The following is a 15,422-nucleotide window of genomic DNA, read 5'->3' as shown; positions in this document are numbered from 1 at the left end:
ATAGATAGATAGATAGATAGATAGATAGATAGATAGATAGACATATATAAACACACACGTGTATATGTGTCCTGTTTGTATATTACATTTTAAAGGGCACAATTCAGCATTGCAAACCATTTACAGTTTCCCGAGGTTGAAAGGAGAGATAACAGCTAATACCTATTGTATGTCACTGTTTATAATACAAATACACATAAGGAAAATCTAATGAGGGGTTTCAATTGCATATCTTTAGGCAGCATAGCTACAAGAAATTATGAATTCCATTCTTAAAGACCTAGTTTATGCACATATCAAGCTTTGTTTAACTATTGACACCAGTCTTCCTCTTTGGCCACATTTCTACCCGCTCATTACTAAATCTACTACTCATCCTCCACAAACCATGAGATGCCCTATATGTTAACATTTTTCCCTATAAGGGTCCAAACATATGGGTGAGTTAATTTCTTCCTAGCTCTAATCCTCATAACTGACTACGTTTTGCAAGTCCAGAGTCATAGAATGTTGGTCCTCAGCGGCATCAGTTATACAACATGTTTCTTCCTCTACACTCTTTCAGATTCAGAATTTCCAGTTATTGTTTTCATAGTTTCTGAACTTAATTGTCACAAGCCAAAGAAAAACATTTCACATTAGTATACGATTTCCTTTGAAGTCATTGTATTTCAATATTTCAAACAACCATAGAAGCGATACTCCATATTCAGTTTGATACTGATTGTCTATAGACCAATTAACCACCTCCTATTTATAGATGGTCTTCTGAAGGTGAAGTAAGATCATGAGCCATACGGGTGAGAAGGAACAATGTATGGCCTACCTGCCATATGGTTTTCCTGGCTTATAACCAGGAGATCCATCCTTAAAGTTCTGTATTTTAAATCACCTTTTATTCTGTATTATTTTAATGATCGTTTAGCATGTGATCAAGAGAGTAAATCAAGAGAATAAATGAAATCTTACCAGTTCCATCGTCAGTGTACATAGCTTGGAGCATCATGTTTGGGTTTTGTACACAGTCAATAATGCTGAGAAGAGTCCGTGTGAGACGCAACAACTCACTGAAGCTGTAAAACCCAAAGTATATGAGGTGTCGAGCAAGGCTGACAACCTGAAAAGAATAGAAAGACAGACAGTACAAATTCAAAATCCTGAAACCATTAGCAGAAGGAGCAGTGTGGAAAAATCAGTAACCAATGACTGCACTGACTTAATATGTGACTAAAGTGGGTTCTCTAGAGGAGTCTTGCACTTCCTCGAAATTGCTCAGATCTTGTTGGATGAGTTCTGAGAGGATATGGCCTTTCACTGAGATACTGAGATAAAAAAAAATTTCCTACCTCAAAGGTCAGTTTGTTCTTCTCCTCGTTGGCGAAGGGCATTGCGTCATTCACCACATTGTTCAGATATTCCTCTACAAACCCCATGGTGTTGGCAAACTTGTTTTTCTTATCATCCCGGGAATCAATCATGTTGGAATCATAACTTGAAATGAAGGAGGGCAGATAGGAATAGAGAGATCATTACGAACTTGATTAGCCTCTACTATAGTTTGTGTTACTGTTAACTAATTAAGTTTAGAATTACAACTATGAACTTCAAACAGCTACAGTTCAGTCAATTTTCTGTAAATGTCATGAAATATAAAGACATATCAATCATGCTGAACTATGGTTCTGTCTTATTGGGCTACTACTACCCCAAAGACAATTTAAAACAATTGCACTCAGACATCAACTTTTCTCACCTCAACATCAAGTGGCCTACAGAGACACCCACCCATTCCATTCTGCGACCATATTTACGTCCTTTTCACATGGAGCCTCGTCACCCATGAAACAATGATGATACATGTATAATTAAATCAACAACTCTTTTGACCTAGTCGCTTGCTACAGTAACATTGAAAATGGCCCATTTATCTCTTGAACCAATGAACAGATGCATCTCCCACAGCCTCTTACTTTTCAGATTAACCTACCAAATCAACATCTCACATAATCAACTTATCTTACTCAGACACATCAATCACATTACCAAGCTATGCCTTATCTCACTCAGCCATGTCTCATCCAGCTTCTGAACATATCTCATGTCATAGATTAATTCTTTCCACTTTCCAACTCATCCCAAATTGGGTTTTACTCATTGTAACCAGCTGTGCACTCAACTCTTCTATACATTGATTTATCTTGCTGATTTACTTTCATATGATGCCTTCCAATGTCCCTCCTCACCAAACCACCATTTCAGTTCAGTGAATCATCAAGCCATCTCACTCAACAATTTATTCGATTCACCCACATATCAGTCTATCCCCAAATCATACAACGCTCATTCGTACTCCCACAAGCTTACATCTACCTCACTCAAGAAGCAGTCTTGCTAACCCAAACATATAACTACTTCAGTCATTCCTCAGTATTCTCACACAACTAATAATTCATTTGATACAATCATACATTTGCCTCACTCAACCAAACAATCTATAAACCAACTATCAATCTCCTAAACAAACCATCACATTCAAACATGAATCCATCTTCCCTAGACATCAACTTATCTGACTTAACTATTGATCCTCCTCCCTATTGCATCAATTCAATTAGTTTCACCAAATCAATAATTGATCTCTTTCCCTTTTTGCTATGTTACGCCCAACCATTGATCTGTTTCACTGAACCACCAATCAGACTACATTGTCCATTAATTCATCTTAGTGAAATATCATTTTGATTGACCCATCAATTTAATTGTTCCACACAACCATGAAATAATCTCACCCAATCATCACTCCTTCTAACCTACCATCAATCGGCCTCATTAAACTATTAATCTATCTCATTGTACCTTCACCTTCTTACAAATATGCAGTACATGGACTCATCTAAGTAATGGCAAAGCAGTTAATAATTTCAATTTATTTATTTTCCTCTTCGACCACTAATCAGTCTCATCCAATCTTCCATCTGTCTCATCAAGCCATCAACGTGTCCCACCCAACCAACAGTCTGACGCACCCAATCATCACTTTGTCTCACCGAACCACCAGTCATACATCCAACCAGCAATTTATCATGTCCTGCCACCTACTAACAAGGAGAAACAACTCACCATACAATGATACATTTTAAATACCCAAGGGAGTTACTCAGGGCTTACTCTTTAATGGTGATGGTAGTAGGGATCTCAGACCATAGACGGGCAAACTTCACAGGGGTCACTAGCTCCTGTGGATCACGGTCCACATGCACATGAAGCATAAGATGACAAAAAGAGGCACGAATGTCAAAGGGCAACATCTCATCTGCCATGCAGAGAAAGATGAGGTCCACACCCAGCTGTTTGGAGATCTCGTCAATGGCTAGATACTGGCGGTCAAGACACATGCGGGCAAATAGCTTCAGCTGGTACCTGCAAGTCACAAAGTGAAAATGGCACAACAAACGTTTAGCAAAAAGAGAATTGAGAAAAATAGGTGAAAAGCGTAGGAAACAGAGCACATTTCTAAATGTCAAAGGAAATATTAGAGAAATAGTTTGAAGGAAGTAAAGGAGAGATGAGGAGTGACGAATATAAGAAGAGAAACAAAAGAGAAAGGAAAGTGAAAAACAGGCAAAGAGGAAAATCTATGAAAAGCTAAAGGAACATCAAAAGAAAAGAGAAACCTCACCATATGGAAACGAGATTGTTTGCAAGACAGAGAGCACAGTCAGACTAGAAAGAAAAAGTGGTAAGAAAACAATGAAAGGAGCAATAAATGGGACTGCAGAAGATTGACGAAGAGGTAAAGAGCAGTAAAGAGGGGCACATGATAGGAAAGGAAGGCTGGGGAAAAGAGGAAGAAATAAGTAGAAGAAAATTGATGGGGAGAAAGTGAAAAGGTAGTGGAGTGCAAGCCGAATAAAGGAAAGAGGAAGGAAGACAGAGCTTAATCTGTAAAAAAAAAGAAAATAATAATAATATACTACTACTACTACTCTTAATAATAATAATAACAATCATATAAGTGTATGGGCTGCCTGGGTTGATGAATACTAGGGCAGTCTAATTTTGATCCCATCAGGTGCCTATTTCTTCCACTGCAGTAAATTCTTGTGTTTTATCTCACTCTTGCAGGATCTTTTTGATCCCTTCTTATGCCCTTTGTCACCATTTTCCAAATTATTCTTACTTCTTTTTTCTCCATTTGCTTTCTTTCTCTTGCGCTGAGTCAAAGGCTTATGATGAAAGATATGTCCCAGTCCGCAAATATGGGTGGCCAGTGCTCACCACCTGCAACCACCAGCACAAATTAAGCACTGGATGAAGGGTTTGAGATAGTGTTAAAATGTGATTCCTGGTTGGCTGAGGTATGCACCCAAACCAGGCAGCAACCACCACTCCAGTCAGGGTAAGTAGGATACACACTAAACGGTTACCTGTGTTCACCCTCTGGTAGCTTGACACAGAGCAGTCAGGCTAAACTAAAGAGGCAATGTGTAAAATATTTGTGTAACACACACACACACACAGTAACACAATGAATACATCACTAAAAGACTCCACACCTGTTACCGGTTTATAAAAGTAGATTATTATATTATAAACAAAACAAGACCAACACAACACAAATCCAATGTATAGAAGTTGAGATATTGAATTTTGAAAGAATATGTGCAGTAAAGCACTTAAAAGCAGGTAGCCCAAAAAAAGGTCACTCTAGGTCGTGCTGGACTGAGGCAAAGTCAAAGTTTGGGCCAACCTCGTGGAAGCGCAGGCCGGCTTCAGGACCCACGCAGGCCCTAGTGAACAAAGTATTTTTCCTGGTCACAACCAAAAAGATGCGTCAAATTGCTCAATGCAGTGAAAACAATGGTATGGTCCGAACACAAGTCCCGGATGTGAGAGGTGTCAAGCAATGGGCCGGATACTTCCACAGCATTGAGGAGATGCGTCGATCTCACCAAGCTACAGCGGAGGCAATATGCTGTCCAATGCATCTCTGGAGGCAAAGAGCCAGATCTGAGGCGTTGTGCCAATTTCGCTCTCGCAACCAGGTCAATGTTCCAGCTCTGCTACGCACAGACAGGAGATACATAAAAATCCATGTTGCAAGTATCTGTACCACTACCAGTGCCAAACACAGGAGCAGCAGTAGAGACTTTGATATCTCTGAGTCTTCAGCGACAGGGGGCAAGCCAAAACGCCCGTGGAGGTCACTTGGAGTGAAGGAAGAGTCTAGCTCTCCTTCAGCAGAGTGAGAGTCTATTTGTAGCAAGGTAAAAAAGAGAAAAGCAGGCCATCCAGATCAGCAGCCCAGTTGAGCCCTTTAAGAAGCACATCAGTTCTTCTGGAGGAGCTTCAGTTACAAGTCCAGTAGTGTCCGATTTTAGGGGGTCAGAGACCCAGTACCTATACCAAAAAGTGTCTTTCATGTGGGGGGTGACTTCAAAGTAGCTCTCTGAAGTGCATAATGATCCCTTTCAACCCAGTCCTGTCTGACAGTCTATCTGTGGTGCGTAATCAGTCATTTGTGTGGGGACAGGACACAGCCTATTCAAGAGATGCTTTAGCCCATCCATCCTGCCCAGACAAGGCCATCAGAATGCAGATGTATGTAGATGGGTACTCAGACACACCTATCATTCCTGTGTTGTGGCTGTCTAGAGGGAATGGATAAGGTGTAGCTCTAACCCATCCCAGACATATATTGGAGACAAGCTGTCAGGCACACACAGCAGTAAGTGCAGAGAAATGTCTACTCTCTAAAAGTAGCATTTATCAAACAGTAATGTTAAGTCCAACTCCACCAGGAAGGAGGTTTTATCATTAGCATTCCAAACATATGAAACATGAAAGAGCTACTCCTCTCTGATCAGGAATTACAGCTCAAAAGTTTATTAAGTTTCTTTAAGAGAGGCTGTTGTTCCCAAACCGTGGAAACATGCCATGGTCTCACCCCTTTTAAAGAAATCCACTGCAGATCCACAGGATCCATCCAGTTTCCGTCCAATTTCATTATTACCCTTATTCTCCAAAATTTTGGAGAAACATATTGTCTCCCAACTTGCACACTTTACAGAATCTAACCTTCTCCTTCACACATCCCAATCTGGTTTTAGGACAGGATTCTCAACGGAATCCACCCTTCTTGGGGTTTCCGAAACCATACGCCGGCAAGTTGATGATGGGGAGACCGTGGCACTTATATTACTCGATTTAAGTGCCGCATTTGACACGGTCTCCCACACCATCCTCCTTAACATCCTGCAAACCTATGGCATCACAGGACCGGCACTGGCGTGGCTTGAAAGCTTTCTCTCCGACAGAACCTTTCAAGTCTTTTCTACCACATCCTCATCTAAACCCTACAATCAACCTTATGGGGTCCCTCAGGGATCAATACTGAGCTCTTTGTTATTTAATTTATACATTAGTCCCCTTGCCTTCCTCGCAGAACAATCTGGGTTGACAATCTACTCATATGCAGACGATACCCAGATTGTGTACTCTCTCTCAGCAAATGCACACTCAAACCCATCCTCCCTCCATTTGGGCCTTACCAATATTGCCAGCTGGATGCATGAGAATAAGTTAAAACTCAATGGAGGAAAGACGGAACTACTTCTGTTTGGTAAACAAGCCTCCTTGTGGGGCCCACAACATTGGCCCTCCCAGATGGGGCCCACACCCACCCCCTCTAGTACCGCTCGCAATCTGGGCATAATTTTTGATGAAGACCTGTCCATGAAACAACAGACGGTTAGAGTGGCAGCCACGTGTTTTAACATACTCAAGTGGCTTAGAAAAATCAGGTGGATGCTCCCCCAGGACACTTTAAAAACCGTGGTCCAAGCTCTAATCACATCCAGATTGGACTACGGTAATATCCTATACCTGGGAGCTCGCAAGGATGTTATTAAAAAACTACAAACAGTGCAGAATGAAGCTGTGAGACTGATATGCATGTTACCAAAAAGATCCCCTACATCATCTGATCTCCGGAACCTCCATTGGCTCCGGATCGAACAACGAGCAAAATTTAAAGCTCTGTGTTTCATGCATAGAATCAAAGCTGATAAGGCTCCTGCCTATCTGAGCTCCTTGGTTAAGAAATACGTCCCCCCCAGAATCCTACGTTCCTCGACCCAACATAAGTTCCAGGTACCTAGGATTAAACGAGTTAGACAGGGAGGTCGCTCTTTTTCCTACTTGGCCCCCTCATTATGGAACTCGCTCCCACTTCAACTCCGTAAAAATGAATGCCATCTGCAATTCCGTAAAAACCTGAAGACATGGTTGTTTAACCAATAAACAGATTCCATTTGCTCACTATCTTCCCTCTCCATTGTTACTTTGTTTTAGTTTCTGTCTTAGCGCCGGGAAACCTTAGGGTAGCTGTTGCGCTCTATAAAAATAAATATAATAATAATAATAATAAGGAATTTCCAAGGCTCGCCTGTGAGAATATTAGGCCTCACAGTAGTGAGCAACAAAATAAACTGTTTGTCACTATCAGGTTATGTAAAACATAAAGATACATGCTCTACCTTTTACCTACGTAGCGCCCTGCCCTTAAGGTTACTTAGGTCCTACCTTAGGGGTGACTTATATGTAATGAAAGGGGAGTATAAGCCGTGGCAACTAGTTTTGAATATCAAATCTAAGTGGCAGTAAACTGTGCACACAAGCAATGCAGTGGCAGGCATGAGACAGGTTTGACAGGATACTTGTGAGGGTGGCACAATCAGTGCTGCATGCCCACAATTAGCATTTGACATACAGGCCCTGGGTATATGTATATCAGTTTACAAGGGACTTACCAGAACATTAAATATGCCAATCAGGTATACACCAATAGCATCATGTTTAAGGAAGAAGCACATGTACTTTACCTCTGGTAAGCAGTAACAAAGAGATAATCAGCAGAAACATGTATAAGGTGAAATGAAAAAAGTCTGGGTAAAGACCACCCTAAGTATGACAGGTTTCACAGAGGGTAATACAGAAGAAAATGAGTGAAAACACAAAATAACAGGGCTAGGTGGTGGATTGCAGCCAAATCAAATCCTTTACAATTGCTACATTTATTTAGGGCACATTTGGTAATACCACACAGTTTTGTTATAATAGCTGTTTGTATTTTCAGCTTAATGTTGTAGTGAAATATGTTGTAATATGTATTCAGTACATCTAACTACTGTAGTGAAAATATTTTTGCTAATAACCTTTTCGTTCAACACTCCATATGCAATAGATATATTCCTTGACAGTTTGCTTCTCCAACTTCACACAGTGCTTTCTAATGGACTTTGTAGTCTAGAAGCAAATTAAGGACTACAATGACCGGAATGTGTTAGCTGGGAGATTAAAACAAGGATTTAATGCTTCCTATGAGTAAGTGTGACTTACGTCTGTAAAATCTGGGTGCAGAGAACGTTAAGTTTACTCACTGAAATATCGTTGTGAATTAGGCTCGGTATAAGCGTCACCTTGACATTGTGCCTATCATAACCCCTGAAAGGCTTGGCATTCCTACTGTGCATATGGATAGGTGGGGAAGGGAGCAAAGTACCAAGGCTCCATACGGATGAAGCAGCCAGCGCACTTACCTGTAGTATGTCAGGATGTTCTCATCGTGGGCGTTTCCAGCCCTGGCTTCTTGGGACAGTTGGCGGATGCTTTTTTCATGAGTGTCATTGTTCTTGTCGCTCCAGGTCAGCCAGACCTCGTCCTCACAGTCCTCAATGCTCATATATTCTGGAGACATCTCCTTCATTGGTCTCAACCTTAAAGAAAGATGATTAGATCCTCAGGGACTTCAAGAGGACCCTGATACAGACCTCATATACATCCATTACTGTGACAACTTCTACCCACTGCCTTCATTACAGGCCCCCTCTCAATATGAGAAAAACATTATTATTAATGTTTATGCCATTAACTGAACTCTGAAACAGAGAGTTGTTTTTCCTTTCCTTGTACAGTGTCATTAAATCATTATTTTCAATTCAAACACTGAGCTATCACAAAATGTTTTTTTGGGAGTAGAAGTAATCCCATCCTCGTCACCAAGATAATGTAGTAAGGAGGTCCACGCAGGCAGAATGTAGATTAAGAAGGTGTATTAAGTTCAGTAACACAATGATATGTTGCTGCTAAGCCGCCCCACCAGGAGCAGCCTGCCTCCTGCTAGACCATTCTCAACTGGCAACTTCACCACACAGGCACCCAACATTCTAAACGCATCATCACTCCAACATTCCATGCAGCACACAGCACATTCACACTGGCTGAGCAGGTGGTGATATAATGGCTGAATATTAACAAGAACTGGATACTACATACTTCCTATGTCTGGATGAGACTATAGCCAATAAACTTGTTATCCGTCCATGCTCAGCGGTTCCTACTACATATCTCTCCTGTATATTCCTTCACAACAGTCTGCATTCTGTATGACCTCATCACACAAATTGCATTGGGCTAGTGAAAATATAAACAGAACGCTAACTTTTTCTCATATTTAAAGGTACCCTAATCTTTTCTTTGTTTTTGGACACACTGCAGGATTAGGACAGGACTGATGACCCTAGAGCCTTTTACCACTGCCCGTATGTATTTATTTCCATTCTGTGTCTCACCATTGTGACCCTGCTTTGGTTTTATTATCCTGTTCTTCTTCTGGTTTCTAATTTTTACCAATTATGTTATTTGAGGTATTTTATCATTTGCCTTCTCAATCATTTTCACTGCAGCTCGATCTTTTCCTGTTCTGTTAATTCAAAACCTTCTTTCTAGTCGTTTTACTTCCAGCAAAGGATAGAGAACTTCAAAATCTCTTTACCTCAACTACAGTAAGTCCAAAGGCTTTGCTTCTTTAATTTCATATGACCTTCCCACTCTGCTTAGCGCCTCCCTTTTCTCATACTTCTGCCACCTCAGCCTGTAAAGCTGGCATTCGCCACCAATTATCTTGTTTATTTTCACACATTTCTGAGTCTTCCCTTCACTTCACATCTGTTTGTTGCATCTCACTCCTTGTACTCAACCCTCCCAAATTCTACTCGCTGATATTTACATTTCTTTGATATGTTTCACTTCTCAACTTCATTAACACAGTTTTTTACCTGCTTTCCTTAAGAACTCCCCTTGGTAACTAATCATAACTTGTTTGCTTTGTCTTTATCTAATCTGGGAATATCCCTAAATTTTCGGCATTCTATTTATCATACTTTCTCATTTATACTAAGTAAAGTGCCATGATATACAATGACATAGAAAGCAATATTTTAACGTATCTGGTATTTAACAAGCGTTTTTTCCTCCACTTATTTGACCAAAGTAATACAACTTTTGTATTTTCCCCAGTCCAAAAAACCCATGAAAAGATCTGAGGTTTCTCCCACGTGACACTCGCAGATACATGGAAAAAGCACAAGGGCATTCTCCATGTTGACACAGCACTCTCTCATTTTACGTCCCTAAAAAGCACCAGAAAGAGTAAACCTTAGAGACTGCAGAATCACGAGGAACCCCAACATCACAGTCTCTTATCAGTCAACTACCCTTAGCTTCTTTCAATAGCCAACAAGCTCTTTGAAGTGACTCAACAACAGAGTCTGTGTGTTATCCAGGGAAGGAGATGAGGAGACCTCAAAATGATTGTGTGAAAACATCCTCATCTACTTTCACCTCTTCTGATCTCTGTGGCCTCCTCATCTCTTAAAGCCTCCCTGGGTGGGCACATTGGCCGAAGTCACCAAAGGGATGGTCCCCGGAAAAAGATGAGGGTCATGTCATACTCACTCTGTCTTGATCATGATATCATTGTTCTTGGGCTCCAGCACACACTTACAGATGAGCTCTTGAGTTACAGGAATGGCAATGTTGTTGGACACGCACAGGTCAGAAAGATAATCCAAGAACCTGAGAAAACAAATACATTGCAGGTGACTCCCAACAAATTGCACAATTAATCTCTTTCAGTCTTTGTCAGAGCACTAGACGTATATTTGCCCATGAAAATCTCATGAAAGGTGTCTGTATTGTTTTTGGCCACAAATTCATAAGCAAATTGTATTGGGCAGGTTTGTGTTTACCACACAAGATTTCCTCAGCACATCCAAAAACCTTTTCAAATGACTCTCTTCCGCCTAAAGATTGTGCAGAGGACGTTCCAGGCCCATTCAAAAGAACAGCTATTAGCAGCACCTGCTGTTGTGAGATGCTGTTCAAATAATTTTGCACAGGTGCGAGCTGCTTGATGGAATCTCCTGCTTGTTGATTCATTTTAAACTAGATGGAACCACGTTGAAAGTGGCAGCAGCTGACAATTTGCCCATCCATGATTCAGGAAAGGCCTTTCAAGACAAATAACAAAACAATATATTTCCCTTTTCAATTCCAATATGTATATTTGCCGACGGACACTCCAGCTGCATTACGTCAAACTATTAAATGGAGGGGCCACGACCTTTTCCTGGTTATTATGGAATGTGAACCCAAGATGTGCTACCCTGGCATATATCAGTGAAGCTTGGAGACTGATCACATGTAATATCGCCCCCCCCCCCAACACAGACTATAAACGTTCAATAATGCCAAAAGCATACGGTCATTATATATAACACTGTGAGACTGTGCTGTCACAATGCAAAAACATGCAGATCTTCTGCAAAAATGCATCCAGAGAAAACAGCAGGATGACAACAGCAAGAAGTAACATTATGATATATTCCATTCAATCTCTTGCGTCTAGTGTTAGTTTGGTAAGGAGGTGCCCATCTTCTCTTTGTGTGCAGAGTGGAAATGCTCAGGTCCACTGTGCGTGCCTTTGCTCTGTGAAAATGAGCTATGCAGATGGACCTGTCTCAGCTACTTAACAATGAGTCGCTCAAGTTACGATTGTCTCTGCTGTACATGAATGATAGGAATGAAATGTTCAAGTTTCATTATTTTGCCTGTTCTGTAATAATGAGATGCTGAGGTTATGTGATGACAATCATCAAAATATGGAATTCTTCTAATTGTCACGTCCTAGCTCTAAACTCCTTCCGTCTGACTGGATTACTAGTTACAGGCCCAAAACGTCTTCCACAGAATTGGTAAATCAGCCAAATCCATAGTCCCCACACTGGATAGCATCAGTGTAATTCATATCAAAGAAATCACAAAACATGCTAGATTTCGCCTGAAGCTCTTCAATAACAAAATCACTTTGATGAGAGGCAACATATATACAACAGAACAAGGTAATAGTCTCTAATGACACAACACAGTCATGTATCTTGTTTTTCCGTCTTTTATTTTCAGTTGTGCAAATAAGTGCAGATGTAGCAAACAGCCAACGCATTTCACCCAGACATGGGCTTCTTCAGGGAAGACAAATTAGTTTATAGTGAGAAAATGATCCATCAACTAATGCGAAAACGGCAGCAAAGAATAATCTTATCTCTGAGTAAAAGAGAATCTATACTCTCGAGTAGGAGAGTGAAATTTTCTCACTGAATATCCCAGAATTCCATTATGGTCGCAGTGTATATACGGAGCTGTGTCCGGAGGCCGTCTTTCAGGCAGTGAAGTTATTTGTGTTTTATTAGCAGCAGGCCACTTGAGGTGGGCAATATACTGTATAAAAACTGTGACTCATCTTGCTAGTCCAGTCATTTAAAACCCTGCTGCTTGGTGTATATTTATAGCTCTTCAATAACATCACACAATTCATCCCCAAAACATGACTTCAATGTGGGTGTACAGGCGATATCTTGACTAGAATATAGAAAGAATGCCTTGAGAGGGTCAAGCAGTGACCTCAGTAGCTAGTTAGTATGGCTACCCAGCTCACGGCTTAACCCTTTAAAAGCAACCTTTCACTATGCAGATATGCTGATTGCTCATTCACCGCTGGTAAGGCCGGAGTAGTTAGAGTGTTGATGGGGAATCTGCATCAGCGTTCTGATGTATGTGGTGGAAGGGGGATACTGTTGTCAGGACTTGGGGACTCTAGAGCCCAGAAAGCATTTCACCAGCTAAGCCCAGGTGAAGGAGGGTCTGTTTAAGGGCAACACCACTAAAAGCGCTATCATCTTTCCATGGCACAGAACATGTGCGGGTACGAACCCAGGGGCAGACCGGGCCAAGAGCGGGCTCATCTGTGCCTCAAAGAGACCTGATCAGGCCACTGCTCTTTCTTCTGCTTCAGGCATCTGGGGCGATGGCTAAGTGGAAGTTAGCTAAAGCACAGGTTTCCTCCAGCTCTTTACAGACTAAAGCTCAGAAAGGTGGTCATGGTTAAGTTCACATTTTTTTCTTAGCTCTCCTCGGCCATGGGATCCATCTATGAACAGATCACCAATGTTGAAGAGGACCTGGATTCATACACAAGGCCAGACACAGTAGCATTGTTGGATAGCTTACCGTCTGCCCCGGTTAAGACTAGTATTACATCTTCGGATCATTTACATGGGAATATACCTGCTGTCACTACTCGGGACAGACTATCTAGTGATATTAGTTCTATATATGTGCAAGTGGAGGTGCAGCAGCTGAGCTCAGCCTTTATCACCGTTGTGGATGAGGTGAATATGGAGTATCAACTTCCAGCAAGAAAGAAGAAAACAAAAGATAAGCAGGGTCCGAAGGGAAAATAAAACAAGCATTTACAATGCAACGGTTTCACCTTTGGAGAAGTTAGAGCTATTGGCATTGTAAATGACAAAATTTGTATGTATGTGTTGGTTTTGAAAACAGATAAATAAATGGCATTGTCATTTACATTGCCAATAGCTTAATCTCTCGCAAATGTGAGAACTATTGTACCCTACGGACGAGCTCAGCAGACAGCAATTACTACCACCCACACACACACCCAGAGCCAGCCACACACACCCAGAGCCAGCCACACACACCCAGAGCCAGCCACACACACAACCAGAGCAGTCACATACACACACCCACTGGAGCAGTCACACACACACACACACACACACTGGAGCAGTCACACACACACACACACACTCTGGAGCAGTCACATACACACACACACACCCAGGAGCAGTCACACACACACACACACACACTCTGGAGCAGTCACATACACACACACTCTGGAGCAGTCACATACACACACACCCTGGAGCAGTCAGACACACACACACACTCTGGAGCAGTCGCATGCACGCACACACTGGAGCAGTCACACACGCACACACACACTGGAGCAGTCACATACAAACACACCCTGGAGCAGTCACACACACACACACACACACACCCAGGAGCAGTCACACACACACACACACACTCTGGGGCAGTCACATGCACGCACACACTGGAGCAGTCACACACGCACACACTCGGGATCCCTCATGTGTAGACAGCGGGTGAGATCGTTGGTGTTTTCAAATATAGAAGAACGGGCAAAATGGAAGACTTTACAAAGGTCTAGTGCTTATAGAAATAGTAGAAGTGCTATATAAAAAACATGAAAGTCGTGTGGTCACACAGCGGAGAAGGTGGACTGTGTGCATCGACGGGCTGGCGCTACCAGTACAGGATGAGCTACAGGACAAATTGCAGGCACCCAGTAAAGCGCACATCTAGAGAAGAACTTTAAATGAGTTTGTGACTTAGGGCGGATACTAAAAGGGAACGGGCACCCGAGGGAAAATTCATGTGAGACGAGTACTTACACAGTGTTCATTTTACAAACGTTTTTCTCTAGATTACCAGTTTACCACCCTCTTTTCACGTCTTTTCTTAAACAGTGCGAAGCGCCTAAACGTACAAATCTTGATAAAAGCCTGGCACGCAGGGGCCATATTACTCAGTCATGCTCGAGGGGCCCCTGCATTGCCTTAAGTGACATCCTCGACTTGTCAAATAAATCCGGTGGATGAAACGCTCACTGCGACATCTTCGCGCAACCTGCAGCCCACAGACTTAAATCACAGCGAGACTGTCAGTCTATCATTCTTCTTCCAAAAGTGGACATGATCGTTCACTTCAGTAACAGCAACACTTTTGACATGCAGTGCTACGAAACTCCAGTTTTGTATTTCCAAACGCTACCCTACATTTTCTTAAAGCTTCACTAGGCGCCGGCACCGTAAAACACTGTTCATCCGCTTTTAAAAAACAAATACAAGTCTTTACAACTACTCCCTCAATACGGCATGTGCCCCACGTCACGTGCACTGCGCGGGAATCGCCGTCACCCAATAATTGTTTAAGGGGCAAGGCTTTACTCAATTTTACTCGAAAAGCAGGGATGGATAACGAAGGGAAAGTCCCACCATGTTACCTCTTTTCAGATGTTTTAATGTTTCCTCAATGTTATTTTCTTTGCCGTATTTATCATGGTAGACTCGTGATTGGCCTCAAGGCAGGTATCAAATGGCCTCCGACTTTAAAAAGTCGCCTGTACTCTGGAT

At 41.8% G+C, this 15,422-nt stretch overlaps 1 protein-coding gene across 1 annotated transcript in view; it reads right to left on the bottom strand.

The window, feature by feature from the left end:
• The window catches only part of ITPR3 (inositol 1,4,5-trisphosphate receptor type 3), a 568,454-nt gene that overhangs the window by 164,679 nt on the left and 388,353 nt on the right, over positions 1 to 15,422 (bottom strand). The window contains exons 17-21 of the mRNA XM_078644240.1: positions 10,798 to 10,917; positions 8,601 to 8,777; positions 3,169 to 3,420; positions 1,347 to 1,491; positions 970 to 1,117 (exon numbers count right to left, since the gene is read on the bottom strand). Coding sequence (XP_078500366.1) covers positions 970 to 1,117; positions 1,347 to 1,491; positions 3,169 to 3,420; positions 8,601 to 8,777; positions 10,798 to 10,917 — 842 coding nt within the window. The remainder of the gene's footprint in view (positions 1 to 969; positions 1,118 to 1,346; positions 1,492 to 3,168; positions 3,421 to 8,600; positions 8,778 to 10,797; positions 10,918 to 15,422) is intronic.

The sequence above is a fragment of the Lissotriton helveticus genome, chromosome 5_1, assembly GCF_964261635.1.
Source record: "Lissotriton helveticus chromosome 5_1, aLisHel1.1, whole genome shotgun sequence".
In the NCBI taxonomy this organism is placed as follows: domain Eukaryota; kingdom Metazoa; phylum Chordata; class Amphibia; order Caudata; family Salamandridae; genus Lissotriton; species Lissotriton helveticus.
Note: the sequence above shows the minus strand (reverse complement) of the source record. Positions and strands in the feature narration are given on the sequence as shown.